Consider the following 14,299-nt stretch of genomic DNA (forward strand, 5'->3'; position numbering starts at 1 on the left):
TCCGCGTCAGGGCTGCTCGCTTCCCGAGCGAGGGGTTTCTCCCGCTCCGCACGCGCGTCCTCCCCGCCGGAGGAAGGAGGAGCCGAGCTGCCCAAACGCGTGACACCGGCATGGGTCAGGAGGGTTTTTAATAACGAGTTTGCGTCCTTTTCTTTTTTTAACCTTCTGTCTGGGTTTTGAGCCATTAAGGGGGGTCACATCTCATGTTTTCCTCTGCAAAGACGAGGGCTACAAAAACATCCCCTCTTAAATTGAGAGCTTGTGCAGTCGCCGGACTCCAGAGGCAGGGGCTTCGCGAAAACCAAACGTATAGGGATTTGCAATAAAACCGTAACGCTGGGCAACGCCGGTCACCGGCAATAAATAACGCAGTTAAAAACATTCCCGATGAAGTGCCATCAGAAAACATCCAACCCTCCCGTGTGACGGCACCAGTGCCGCAGCACCGACGGCAGCAAAACGCAGGCAGAAGTCGGGGAAGGGGGGGGGGGGTTCAGCCCCACGGGCAGCGGCAGGCGGGGGCCCCAGCGCAGACACCCCCCACCCGGGCGCCCGCCGCCGCCGCCGGCCCCGCTCGCCCCAGCGCGGCGCTCCTCCTCCCCTCCTCTCTTTTCCCACCTGCCTCTCACACCATCCTGATTTACAGAGCTCTCGGAGGCACCTGAAGCCCTCCAGTGACCGATGCGGCGTTTTTCCAAGCGTCCCGGCTCCGACGGCAGCCCCCCGGAAATCGCCCCTGACTGCAGCACGCCGGAGCAGACACTGCCCAGCACTTAAAAACCAGGGAAAAAGAAAAAAGAAGAAAAAAAAAAAAAGACAAAAAAAAAAAAAAGACAATTAAACCCCCCCCCAATAATGCGAATACTTTATTATCAATGAGTGACTGGTATTAGCTTTTTGTCTGGGTATTAATAATATTTCAAAAAAACATACATCAAAATTAGGGCTTTCTCCTATTTTTGCTGTATAATTTTTTTTTAAAAAAAATCTGTATTGAAAGAATTATATAAGCCAAAGTGCATTTTCTGTTTTTTGTCCATATACACATTGCACCATACATAAATAATTACATTGTAAAAATGACTCCATAATTACAAGTATAATATATATTTTCATATAATATATAAAACTTTATATTAAATCTAGGTAGATGATATTTGGGATAGTCTGTGTCTTTCTTTTTTTTGTTTTTGTTTTTTTCCTTTCGCCAGAGGCTGACCGTTATCGATTGTTACTGAGCAAGATCTCCAGCCAGCAAGGACAGGACGTGATGAACTGTCTCGAGTAGCACGGCCCCCAGCCCTTCGCGAAGCTAATCCGCACGCTGTTTGGGTCGTAGGGCCCGTCCGCGTAATCCAGATCGGTGGCGTGTTGCAGGAGGCAGGACTTCTCGTAATCGAACACTTTGATGGAGTAGCCAGGCATCACCTTGCGCACTATCAAAGTCCTACAGTTGGGGATGTCCAGTGTCGGGGAGTTGACGAAGATGGGATGCTCGCTGCGGTTGTAGGCCCACACGCCATCCGGCTCTTTGCTAAGTAAAATCCCGTAGCCGATTTTACTTCGAGTCCTTCTCACAGTCTCGCTCCTGTTTTCCAGGTTTAGCTGTCCGAGGCAGAAGCCGTTTCCTTGAGGTAGGTCATAAAATATACTGACAGACTGTTCGTACACTGTGTAGAGGCGGCCAACGCGAGTCCGGTGTTCCCAGTAGGCCACGTTACACCAATGGCTCCTTTTAACGGCATCGGGTGACGTACTGGCATCTGCGGGAAAAGCAAAGACACAGTCAGGGCTTGCTGCCACAGCCTGGAAAAAAGACACATACTTAACGTGAAAAAACAACTATTTCCACCCATCAGCTCTATTCACACATGAATAAAGCTTCCATTCAAACGGTTATGTCAAATGCCACCAAGGAAGACAAGTCAAGGCTGATGGCCACCCAACTGCTGGGCTCCTGGGGATCTCAAGTCCTCCTTCGCACTCGCATGGGGCAACCACTCCGAGGCCAACTGCCGGGACCCCGCAGCCTCTGGGACTAGCTGGTCTCACGGCAAAGGTGCGCCAGCTTCTAGCACCGAGGGCACGCGGAGCTGTTGTGCTGCGGTGCCACTTCCCCAACAGGTTTTGGGTCGCACACGTCATCCATGGGGCAGCTGGGCTGGTCCGCCAGTGTCTAAGTCATTGCTTCAATGCAAGGCACTGGGAGTCAAAGGAGGGGAAGAACGTTATCCTAACGCGCTGCTCAAGCTGATGGAGCTATGCAGACCCTGCTCTGATAACCTGCAAGATCAGGCATCAGTTCATCTATTCCACAAACATCTGAAAACAGAAGCGACTTCAGCTGCACCCTGATTTTCAAAGGCAACCTTCCGCTGCGCTGAAATGCAGGGGATGTCCACGAACCATTCACACAAAAGATCCGATAGCATCTCTGCTATGTAACAGCCTTCGATGGGGACTCACATATTCCCCCAGGGAACATGAAATTGGAGAAGACGCTTCAGGCCACAGGGGTAGTATTTTCTACAAACTATACATGTTCTTATATAAAACCATGGAATTCTCTTCAGGACAACAAGAAGGGTCTTTTCTTTCTAGGCATGACGCTCAAGGAAGTCGGGAGGGATAGAGATAGCCAGAAGCCTTTTTAAAGCTCCTCGGAGTATTTCTGATGCCTCGAGACGGAGCATGGGAACTCTCAGCTCTCGGAGGGCCCCTAACGGGGTGAACTCGGCTCTTCTCAACAGCAATCCTGCTTGCTACCAAACTAGTTAAAAGAAAAACCACTCTGGGATGTCCGAGATAACCTTATAACGAACAGAAAGCAAACAAAAGGTTAAGGGAAGCCATCACTTGGGTGCTTGCTGCGCGCGGGGACGGGTCGCTTCCCGTGGGGCGGAGGTTGTCCTCCCCGCGCCGGCAGAAGCCCGAGCTGCGCGCCGCGGGCAAGGAGCCCGGAGCTGCTCCCGGCGCGGCTCCTCCGCTTTGCACCGGCCCTGCTCCGCGCCCTGCGCGAAGCTCCGACGAGGCGTCACGGGACCGGGGCCTGCTGACCTCCCTGCCTCCGTGCCATCGAGTCTCATTAACTCGCACGCAGGGTGATGCCATTATTTTGCTTCAGGGACTCTATTGACGCACCGGATTTACAGCCCGGGCCGACAGCCCCGCTTCTTTTCGCTCTCCAGTCGCGCGGGAGTGGAAGGGGCTTTCCTGCCCATTAGCTATCTGCGACTTAAGCGGCTTTGTTAGAGTTTAACTCGAGTTGTAACTGCACAAATGTCGGGGGGAAGGGAAGCGGGCAAGTGACTGGGCTCTTGCAAGGCGCCCCGTCCTCAGATGCTCCCCTTAAATGAAGCATTAGCAGCTCTGCAAACCAAGGCAATGCATGAAGATGCCTTGGGGAGAGCAAAGGAAGGATCCCGAAGCAATCCTACAGATGGGTCAACGGGCTGGAGAAACGGGAGACTGCACTCCAACTGATACTCCGTTATCCTGAACCCCACCACGAGAGAGGGGGAAGCCAGGAGAGGCCCAAGTCAAAAGGCTGCTCCTCAGACTCCGGCCCGTTCCTACACGGAGCAATGAAAACACGGAGCAATATTCAAAGCGCCTTTCGCTCTCCTCCTTGGGTCGAAAATACCTCGTTCTGCTTCTTGGCTGGAGCATGCACTGTCCCGTCCGAGAGAGATGGTCACCCATGCCCAGGCAGAGCGAGAGCCTTCCTGACCTCGGGAGCAAGCCGCGGCGCTCCGACCGCACTGTGGGCCCTATCCGTCAATCAATTCCCAAAGAGGGAATGCAATAACCACCAAAGAGCTGAGCTACTTCTGCACACGGCATCCCCAGCTCTACCAACCAGCTTTGTTCTTCTGCTTTAGGCTCCTCAATCCCACAGCCAAAGCAGCAGAATCCACCGGTTTTAGTATTACCTTCCGCTTCTCACGACGATAGATGCTATGATTTTTGTTCTGGTCTTACCGGAAGGCTAGAAAGGCTGTGGGATTGCAGGCGGGCGCTTGCGGAACGGCGGAGACCTGAACGCGTCGTGGCCTGACCCTGGCGAGGGCTCCCGCGCCGTCACACCCTCCACGGGCGGCTTTCCTGCCGACGCAGCCAGGAACGGCCCCAGCGGTGCAACGACCGCAGCAACCGCCGCAGTGAAAACAACAACTCCACGCCGAAAACCCTGCACGTCGGTACTGCGCCAGCAAACCTGAAAGCGTTCGCACAGGAGGGGCGGCCGCATTGCGGAGCGGTGGCGGCCAGCATCCTCATCTTCCCTGAAACTCCCAATATATTCTAAATCACTTCAATTCCCTTTGAAATCTCACCCCGTTCTCCCCAAAGCGGCAAGCTCTGGGAGCTGGACTATGCAAAAACGCTGATGGGTAGGAAATACTTTGCTCTTGCATTGATGATAGTCCATTTTATTTTTGTTTTGCACATCGCCAAAAAGGTCCATCTTCTACAACTGCAACTCCTGCACGTGCATGTACACAAAAATAAGTGCATTTTAAATCTGCTCTCAACTAGTTCACACCGCAAGTAAATATTACAGCTGCTCTCTAGCCAGCCGATGCAATCCCTTGCCTTCCCTCCTCTCGTAACCCCCAAACTCATGATTCCACCTTGGATCTGTCTCTGCGCGAGGAGAGGTTGCGTCAAACTGAATACAGTTAATTGTCCAACCTTCAGACGGAAGCTGAAGTTCCTGTTCAACTAAGAAAACTGTTCTAAGGAAGTAACGTCCAGCACAGTCACATGAGAGCGCTTTGCTGTGACGTTTCACCCCGACTGGCACCACCAGAAGAGCCCTCCCACCCCACAAGCTTTGGGTGCTAAAGCCGCAAGTGAATCCCAGCTCGCCCAAATCCGACTCCCGTCCTCCTAGAGGGTTGGGAACAGCTCAGGGAGTCACTTGAACAGAGCTCTTCCAAATGCCCCACTCTTCTAGCAAGAAAATGAATCAGTAAACGCAAAGATTTTTCTCCCTTTCTTGCTCTTTGACCAATAACCTTCATGTCCTTTGCCATCCCAAAGGCACCTACTGCCCCCCCGGATCACGAGGACTTAGAGGAGCAACACGACTTGCCCTGGAAGGGTAACGACTTCCTCTGCAATTGCGGGATGACTATGTTGTATCCATCATCGTCAAACACTGCTCACTGGACTTGACTCTTCCCAAAGCATGTCACAACACCTTGCAGAGCACTAGTCATGGGAACATGATGTTTTAGGGGAGGAAGAGAAGAAGATTCAAATTTAATTTTGAGTTAGGGAAAAAAAAGAAAAAAAAAAAAAAGAGCTGACTAGTCCCAGTAAGACATACTAAGATCTCCACCAAGAACAGAAACTCTAAGGAAACTGGTGACAGAAAGTTTCAGAACCTCTTTATAGAACTTCTGCAGCGTTTGCAGAAACTATGTGAATCCAGTTGACGGTATCAACACAAATCTGACCCAACCAAGCCCTATCTAACTGAACATTACTGAAGCAAGACTGTCCTCAGTTAGGTCTGTGCAAATCCCTGGAAACAAGAGCTTGGCATGGGTGAAAATCTTCTGGCCTTCTCTGACAACTTGCCCCGGTCTACTACCACGCAGACCATCAGAGCATTTTGCTCTTCAAAAAGCACTTGGGCAAATACTTCTGGATACCTACAGAGCTCTGCGCCCGTGTGGCCTCCGCCTCCGCAAAGCCCTGCCTGCCCCTTCGGCAACGAGCTTCTGTTATTGTATTTTTTGGAAACTGTCGCTTAGCCCCCCCAAACTTCCCTTACACACTGAGACCGGGATAACTTCAAAACTCGGTTTCCCATTCAGCTGAATTCATTAGGGGAATAGTTAGCAATAAACATTTTAAATAGGTGTTTCCCATGGTTTATTGCAAATTAACATTCCTAGCAGAGCGAAACCCAAGCAGGAGGAAAAGGGCACCGGTTCTGCTAGGACGTCTGATGGGAGGTTGCAACCATCACCGACGCCGTGCCTGCTTTCCAAGAACCGGGAAATACTGGGATAAAAGCACCCCTCTACGCACACGCTGAAAGCAGGGGAAGGGGAAGAAACCCGCCTGCGGTCCAAAAAGCAAACCAAACGCGCTGAAAGGAGACGGCCGAAAGGTTCGCGGGGCCAGAGCGTGCCTCGGGGAAGCTCGCCGAAGGGTCCCCGTCCTCGCCGCTGCCCCGGCGTCGCCCCCCTGCCCGCGGCCGCCAAGGTGGACTCGCTTTGGTCCTTTTATCTCCCGGCGTATTCAAGCAAACCCTGAAAAGATGAACTCATCTTGCAGCCCTGACATAAAGCGAGCACTTTAGCGAGCCCCTGATACGAGGGGGCCTGCGCTGTGTCTTATCCCCTGCCAAGTATTAGTTTCGCCTCCAGCTATTAGCCGCTACCACTCGCCAGACAGCAGGGGCGGCCGGCAGAAAAGCGTGTCCCTGCACTGCAAATAAATATTGCGTTTTCCCTCTTCTTTTTCCACGCTGCCCTTTATGCACGGACAAGAAAACACATTTTTATTTATTTATTTTTTTCCCTCCCCCCAGAACAGGGACACGCTCGTTGGATTCCTTTCGGAAAAAAGGAAAATGTTTTAGTCCCACAGCGCCTGCCTCCGTGGTATACGCCACATTTTTAACAACTATCATTGTAGGCAGCTACAACTTATACCAGCTACATTTAGGCTGGCGTCAGGGCTATCTCCTCCATCAAAGCCACCTCTATCGATCAGACGGGCGCGCTGAAACGCTGGCGCTTGTTTACTCGGGGGCTCGCTCCGGCGGGTCACCGCTTCCTCCGCGGCGGCGGCGATGCCTTGCAGCAGACGCATCCAAAAGGAAATGCAAACAGCTCGAGATAAAAACACCAGATAGGAAGCACGACAGGGAATCAAAACCAGGACCTAACGGGAAAACGCTCCTGCGCGGCCCCGGCACGTGAAATCCGGGTAGCATAATAAATGCAAAGAGCAAACACTGTAATTCCTCGGGCCCGTACGGCGAAAGCACCGCTGCTACCTGCGCTCCTCCGTGCAGAGCGGGAGCTTTCAGACTATCTGCAATTTGACAGCACTTGATGCCAGTAAAGTTCAAAGCGGTTCATTAAGAAAGAAAAGAAAGATGCTTTTTCCAAAACAAAACCCAGCACAGGCCCTGCCCACTCCTTGATGTTACATTTAAAAGCAGGCTGGGAAACATGGGCAGATCACAAAAACACCAGATTAAAGTATCTCTGATTCATGCTTCGGATCTTCCGCGTGGCTCCCGACCCTGCAGTCGCACGAGCAAACCTCTTCCCACAGGTGAAACCCAGCACCCAGCACCGGTTCCCGCGCCACGGGCCGGGTTTTCTGCACCGGTTCCCGCGCCACGGGCCGGGTTTTCCTCCCGGACAAGAGTCCTTTCCACGGGTCATCCCGGATAGCGGGGACATTCACAAACGGAGGCATCTGCCACCCCCCTCGCGAAGCCGATCGTACCCCTAGCTGCGGCGGTACTGTGGTGCCCACCAAGATACAGCTGCAAGTAAGATTTCCGTACTATGGAGGAAAATGGGGGAGAGGAGGGACGTATTCACCCCGAATACAGCAAAAATCGCCCCCTGTGATTTACACAGCAGTGGCAACTCATAGGGAAGCTTGGTAGTGCTTTTCTCCAGAAGCAGAGTTTTTCATTACCGCTGTGCTTCGAGGCATATTTTTGCGCCGTCTCTTCCCGAGACGGTCACAAATCGCACCGTTTTACTTTTTTTAAACGGACACCCCCATGAGGAATAAGCGATGTCAACCTCCCTTCTACGGAGCAGCCCCTAATAAAGCTGACGCATTTTTCAAAACGCATGTATCACGAGTCACCCAAAGGAAAAACCATGCATGTAAAAAAAAAAAAGAATTACCGCACTAACAGGGATTTGAATGCACATCTGGGCACCCGGAGAAGTCCCAAGTGGCTGCTAAAGAGACGAAGCAGGATTTTCAAGAGCGTCCCCACGACTTAGCCCATGCCAGGTTTTCACGTGCAGCCTTTTCTGTGGCACCGCGGCTGCGTCACGGGGGCAACACAACGTTGCTCCGACCGTACGGTTCAGCCACCTCCTCCATGCAAGGGCAAAGGGAGCCACGGTCTTTCCTTTTAGTTTTATTCCACTATTAGACAGATGCTCACTCTTCCTTTTTTTTTTTCCCCCCCGTAGCAGTACAGAAGCGTGCTTATACTACCGAACACACAGGCGCAGGGAACCGGCACGGCTATACGCATAAATAGGTCACTACGAACAAGCTGCTAAGCAAGGTCCAGATAAAAAGCGCAGCCCAAAGCACACGCACATTTCCCCAGAAATCCTTTAACAGTTCACCAGGGAGCCATCAGTTGAAATAATCCCTGATTAAGGCCCTTAGAAACAAGTTCCAAGGTAACGAAGAGGTTAAAACTTTCCATGGCAGAAATGGAATTTTTATGGCCCTGCAAAAAAAGAAAAAAAATTAATTGTCAATCTGCCCCAGCAAAGCTCACAATCATTTTCGTTAAGCCTATATACTTTAAATACCTCAGCCTTACAAGTTTCAGCTGGAATGCATCACTTAAGCCCCCCAACCCCCCTGCAAAAACCAACCCCCCTGAACAGTCCACGGCATTTAAGCCGCGGCGCTGAAGCCCTCGCCGGCTCCCCGGCTGCAGGGACGCGGGGCAGCGCCTGCAACCCCAGGGGCTCAAACGCGCTCCTTGCCCGCTTGCCTCGCGCACAGTTACAGCTGCTTTTCCGAGGTGCAGAGATACCGATTTGGGACAGACGGCAGCACTTTTCAGTTAAAGTGTCACCACCACCATCATTCATTTGTAGGAGCCAGCTATTCAAGAAATAACTTCTCAGCGACGCTGGAGTCCCGGCCACTGGCGTCCCTGCTCCATCACCCCTTCTCCAAGGCCTCAAGCTGCCGTTTCCTTATTCTAGGAAAATAATCCCAAAATCCAAGAGCAGGCAGATGCTTGGGGAAGGTGAAATGTCTCCTTGCAGCCGAGCCCCCAAGCCCTTACACAACTTCTCAAGGAAAATGGAAGCAAAAAAGATATATATATATATATATTTGCATGCCACCCCCCAAGAGTTCTTACTGGAAAATGCAATTTTGTTGACCGAGTCTCTCCAATACTATCCAAACGCAGGCTGTGATCCTACCGTCTCCCATGCCGAGGGGAAGCGAGGGTGCCCTAAGCCCCCTTCGCCCGCGCTAAGGGCCGGGATGGGATGGTGCCGGCACCATCCCGGGATGTCCTCACGGGGACAGGACACCCACCCTGGCCAGCGCGCAGCAGACCTGACACGGCCGCAGGTGGCAACGAGCCGCGTCCCCACCAGTGTCGGCATCGCCAGCTGCTGCTGTTGCAAGCCCCAAGCACCAGCCACGGTGGCAGGGGTGCCGAGCACGGCCCAGGCGGTCCCCTCCGCTCCTGCTCCTCGAGAGGCTTCTCCCAGCACCCCCGACCTCCTGCCGTGGCACTGAGCACCTGCACGTCGAGCAGGGTTTCCTCCTTTGCTCGGGATGGACACAGAAGCTGGATGCCTTGGCTCCAAAGGATGCACTTAAGGCAACGTCCCAAGTCCATCCGCAAGCGTGCCGCGGGCGGATCGCTGCTGCCGCTAGGAGGGTGCCGGCTCGGCAGGCTTCGGGACTGCCGTCCCGTGCCGAGCCATGGGGAAGCCGGGGGAGCAGAGGCGGCCGGGGTTTCCACGCTGTCCTCCAGCCAGGGAAGTCCTGGAGGGGACAGGGGCAACTCCGTCCCGCTGTCGAACCGCTTCTTGCTTTGCCCAGAGAGACGAGAAGCTGTGTTGGGTTGCGTGAGGACACCTGGCTCGTGGGCTTGCACGAGGTGACGAGTTGCAAATCGGAGGCTGGACAGTTACAGGCTCATTCCTGGGGACCTTCTCCTTCGGGCCCAAATCAATTAAGGCTCTTTTAACATCCTAGCTTCGACCAAGACAAACCACGTGCTCCCTAATCCATAAAGGTCCCCGAGAAGTTGCCAAAAACTCCGCAGTCGATTGCCAAGCTCAACCGATCGCGTTAGTCCTTCAAACGGCGCCCGTAATCACCAAGGGCTGCAGTCTGCCGCTTCCCCCGCGCTGAAAAATCCCAAACTCCCTCCCGCGGCAGTGGGTCGGCTCTCCGATAGACACCTAGAGGATTCGGCCCAGCGGAGGCCCCGAGTTTAAAATCGGCGCGATTTTCTTTTACGACAAAGCGGGCGTTACTGCAGCTGCAGCCAAAAGGGACGGTCCCAGCTCCTCCATCCCAGCCCGTGCTCCCAGCGCTTCCCTCCCGCCCGAGCCAGCGGGCGCAGGAAGAGCCGCTTCGGCTCACTCATCTGGCAGAAAACGAGCCCCTAAAGAAAGCAGAGCAAACGGCTGGAAAACCCCTCGCCCCGCAGGTTCCCCTCCTCTTCCTCCTCCGGCCACCACCCTCGGGCCAGAGCTCTGGTGCTGCCCAGCCTCCTCCAAGAGCTGATCTAATTCGCAAACCCAGTCGATGATTAACTCAGAAGAACACTTGTGCTGGGTTAATTAATTAAATTAGCTCCGAAAAGGGTCTGATGGGCAGCGGAGCTGATGCAAGGAGGAGGGGGGACGACGGTGGAGCAGGCGCGTGGAGAGGACCGGGGGGGAAAGGGGGACATTTCCATGGCAGCCCGGGAAACAAAAGGAACACAGGGCAGCAGACAATGCCAAGAATTCGGACGAGAGCAATTTTCTCGGCAGAAAAGAAACTGCTCCACAAAATCATCAGCTCAGGCTGAGTTTTTTTTTTTTTTATGTCCTTCAAGCAAAAGCACATGCCGTGGTTAGTTCTGTCGTGAAGTCTGTAAGACGTCACCACCTAGGTTATTTGGAAGCTAAAGTCAAGACATTTGTTCCTGACGCATCTTCTCTAGCCATTAGACACTCAGTCCACAACGCTGTTTTAAGGTGATTTACCAAGTTTTTTCCAGCTCCCCTGCGCCGTTTACCAAGGTCTTTTCGGCTAAGGGTAAACAATGCAAAAAAGTAAGAAAATTGAAAAAGCGCAACTCAGGTATTTTTCACTGACGTTTTTATGTGCAACTTCCAAGGCCAATGTTTTCAGGGATTTAGGCGTTTTTGTGAGTTGAGCAGTCTCAGCGTAATCTCGGCTTGCCTCGCTCGCAGCTTCCGCAGGCACATTCATCACTCCGAGGCTGGGAGGCGGCGCATGCAACCGCCTCATCCCTGGCATGTAAAAGTTAACACGACAATGTAAATACGTCTTCACAAGGAGCCCCAAACGTAATCGCCTCCAGTTGCTGCCAATTATGAAAGCACCAGACCTGTCATCAGCCATAATTTAGCTGCGATTTCTCCAGTTTTGGAAATCAGCCCAATCCCAGCCCAATCCCAAGGTCCCGCTCCGAGAGCTCGGCGCCTCCTTGCAGCCCCGGTGCCCATCCCGCTGCGGGTGCTGCATCCCGGCCGGCATGGCATCACCGACCCGCCGGCCGAGCAGGGGAGACGAGCGAGTTGGGGAAAAGCAGTGGGGAAATGTCCATGGGAACCGCTTTTCTGTAAAATCTGGAGATTTGCAGAAAATCCTCCCAGCAGCATCTAGCAGGGGTTGATGTTTTCTCTGCCTCCCATTGCCCCGGGTGGCAAGGCAGAAAAATAGGCTAAACGGAGGGGAAAAGCCGCGCTCCCCCAGGGGACGCAGGGCAGGAGCGCAGGTGGTGGCACCTTCGGCTCTGGAATGGAACAAAATCGGGGGCGAAAAAGCCTTTTTTTCTGATTTTGTGGTTGAGAACTCAGAAGTTTCCCCATCCTTTGAACAAACGTGTACGCGATCCCTCTTTCCCAGCTCGAGATAGAGAAACGCCGAGAATCTGGGGGAAATCACCCAATAAATCACCCGACTGTAAATCTCCCTTTCGGCCGCGGCAAAGTCAAACTCTTCCTTCCCCCCACGGCTCGCCGTCCTTTGTGTGCTTTATCTCTCGGCCGCTCCGGCCTGGCGCGGCGCCAGCGCTTGTTATTAATTAATCCGGGGGACGCACGCCGCATTCCTGCCTGCTCCGACCGCTTCCTCCCGGGGCCGAGGCGGTGGGCAGCGGCGCAGCCCGCCAGGTCCCGTCGCCAAAGTTAGGGCAAGCGGCGACGCTTTTAGGGGTACGCGGCCGGCGGGCGATGCCGGCTCGCCTCCCCCAGGCAGGGAATCACGCGCCCGGCGGCAGAGCTGGAAACGCTTCCACGCATCCGAGCATCTCAAGGTGCAAGAGAGATTCTGCAGAGCAGCATATAAATAATGATAGGTTTCGCTTGTCAAGCGGCTTCAGCCGAGAGCTTCAAAGCGTTCTAAAAGCAGTAGCTAATTACAAGGTCCCGACGACCAGAAACAGGAATAATAATCCCTTCCTCTTCGCCGGTGCCTCTCGGGCAGAGCACGCCAGGTACTTGGCGGCGGTTCCTGATCCGCCACTCGGCTCGCCGGCGGGGCGAGCGCGGCGCACCCACGGCGCGGCCGGGCCCCGAAAATGAGCCGCGGGCTGGCGGGAGCTGCGGCGTTCTTGAGACGAAGCCCTCGGCCGCCGCCGCCGCTGGGGCGAGCGCGGGGCTCCCAACTGGAGAAACTGGGGGATTTTCCCAGTATCATGGAGGCAGTTAAGAGCAGAGCTCGCCAGGTGCAATCCTAATGTCTAGGAATTAGCTCAGCGGAGAGTTTCTGGTCCGGAGATTTGAGGCTCAGACTATGATAAAATCAAAACTCTGCCTGGTTCACGCTAGCATTAAACAAAGCCAGGTTTTCGGGCAGGCTGGCCACCGTCGGGCTGCAAAGCTGTTTCGGGAAGCCAGATGTGGCCTCTTTGGGAGGATGCCACGAAGGCAGCCGGAGGGACGGAAAACGCTCGCGTCCTCCGCTTCCCCGCGCCGCCGCGTCGCGAGGAGCGTTCGCCGGCCCCTGCCGCCGCAGCGCCGGACGCCTCGCTCGCGGCCCCCCGACCGCCGCACGACGCCTCCCGCGCGGGAAGCGGAAAAAGGCCGTTTTTTTCCCCGGGCGGTTAGGAAGTAGCAGGGCATCAAGCCGCTCAGGAGGACGGCGGGCAGCTCCGGCACCCGGGGTGCTCTGCAAACGCCGCTCGCCAGCCAAGCCCAACCACCAGCTGTTCCTGCTGCTTTAGACCTCAAAACTGCAACCGAACTCACTCCGGTAACAAGGAAAATTTGCTCCTCTCCTGCCTCGTGCACGGAAGTACCTGCCGCGGCACAGGCGACATCAACGGAGCCGGGATTAAAACCACGCGCGCTGCGAGGCGGCAGCTCGAAGGGCCTCCTGCATCTCCCCTGATCTCCGTGACCCAAATCCGGGCGGCATTTGCAAGCCACGCTGGGGGTTCCTGGGAAGGGGGTCGCTTCCAGAGGGGGAACGCTCCGCGGCTCCCCCGAGCGAGGCCCCTTCCAGACGTCCCCGGCTGCTTCTGCGAGACCTGGGCCCGAAAGCGCTAGCACGGCGAGAAGCTTTGGGCTTAAGGGCTTTCATACGACGCGGGAATCAAAGCCGGCCGCGAGCGCAGCAGCTTCTCGACGCTTTACTACTTTTGCTACCCGGAAAATGAGCAGAGCCGCTTCTCTGAGGGGGAAATCAAAGCAAAACCCAACATCATGGCGCAGGCAGATATATTTTAAGAGCCCACAATTGCGCTCCGGACTGCGGCGCTGCCTACGGAGCGAGAACGAATCCAGCCTCTCCCCCTGCCGCCTCCGTCAGCAGGAAGCCTGCAAAGCAGCGGCGGAGCGGAGGCGGACGGCGGGAGAAGCGGCAAAGCGGGCAGACCGAGCCCCCGGCCACCCCGCTCCCTCCGAGCTGCAGGGTCCCGCGGCATCCCGGAGGGACCACGGAGCCTCGGGAGATACCGAGGACTGTGAAAGCTCGTAGGGAACCGTGTCGCCGAGCGGGAAAACAAGCGCCGACGGAGGAGCAGCAGGATGGTGGGCTACTGGAGGCGGCCGGGACCTGCCGACCGCTTTTCTCCGGATGGGTCGTGGAAGGGATGGGGAGGGATCGTTCTGATTCCTCCTTGCAACCCGGGTCGCTCCGGCCGGGAGGAGCAACGCTTTCAGCTAAGCAGGCAAAAACAGGGAGCACGTCAGCAAGGAAGCACAAGCCCCCAAATCCGCGACTCGACGCCACGGCTGGGCTACCACCTTCCTACCTGCGGCTCTTTTTCAGGAAACGCCCAGGGGAAGGTGGAGGAAACCCCCTTTAGGGAGCACCTCGGGGCCACCAGGATTTCCCACCCGAC

General features: G+C 54.9%; 1 protein-coding gene across 1 annotated transcript in view; it reads right to left on the reverse strand.

Annotated features, from left to right (window-relative positions):
• Nucleotides 1-850: 850 nt before the first annotated feature.
• The window catches only part of SMAD6 (SMAD family member 6), a 43,859-nt gene continuing 30,410 nt past the window's right edge, over nt 851-14,299 (reverse strand). Inside the window, exon 4 of the mRNA XM_067305596.1 lies at nt 851-1,763. Coding sequence (XP_067161697.1) covers nt 1,222-1,763 — 542 coding nt within the window. The 3' untranslated portion in view covers nt 851-1,221. The remainder of the gene's footprint in view (nt 1,764-14,299) is intronic.

This window comes from Apteryx mantelli, chromosome 15 (assembly GCF_036417845.1).
Source record: "Apteryx mantelli isolate bAptMan1 chromosome 15, bAptMan1.hap1, whole genome shotgun sequence".
Lineage (NCBI taxonomy): Eukaryota > Metazoa > Chordata > Aves > Apterygiformes > Apterygidae > Apteryx > Apteryx mantelli.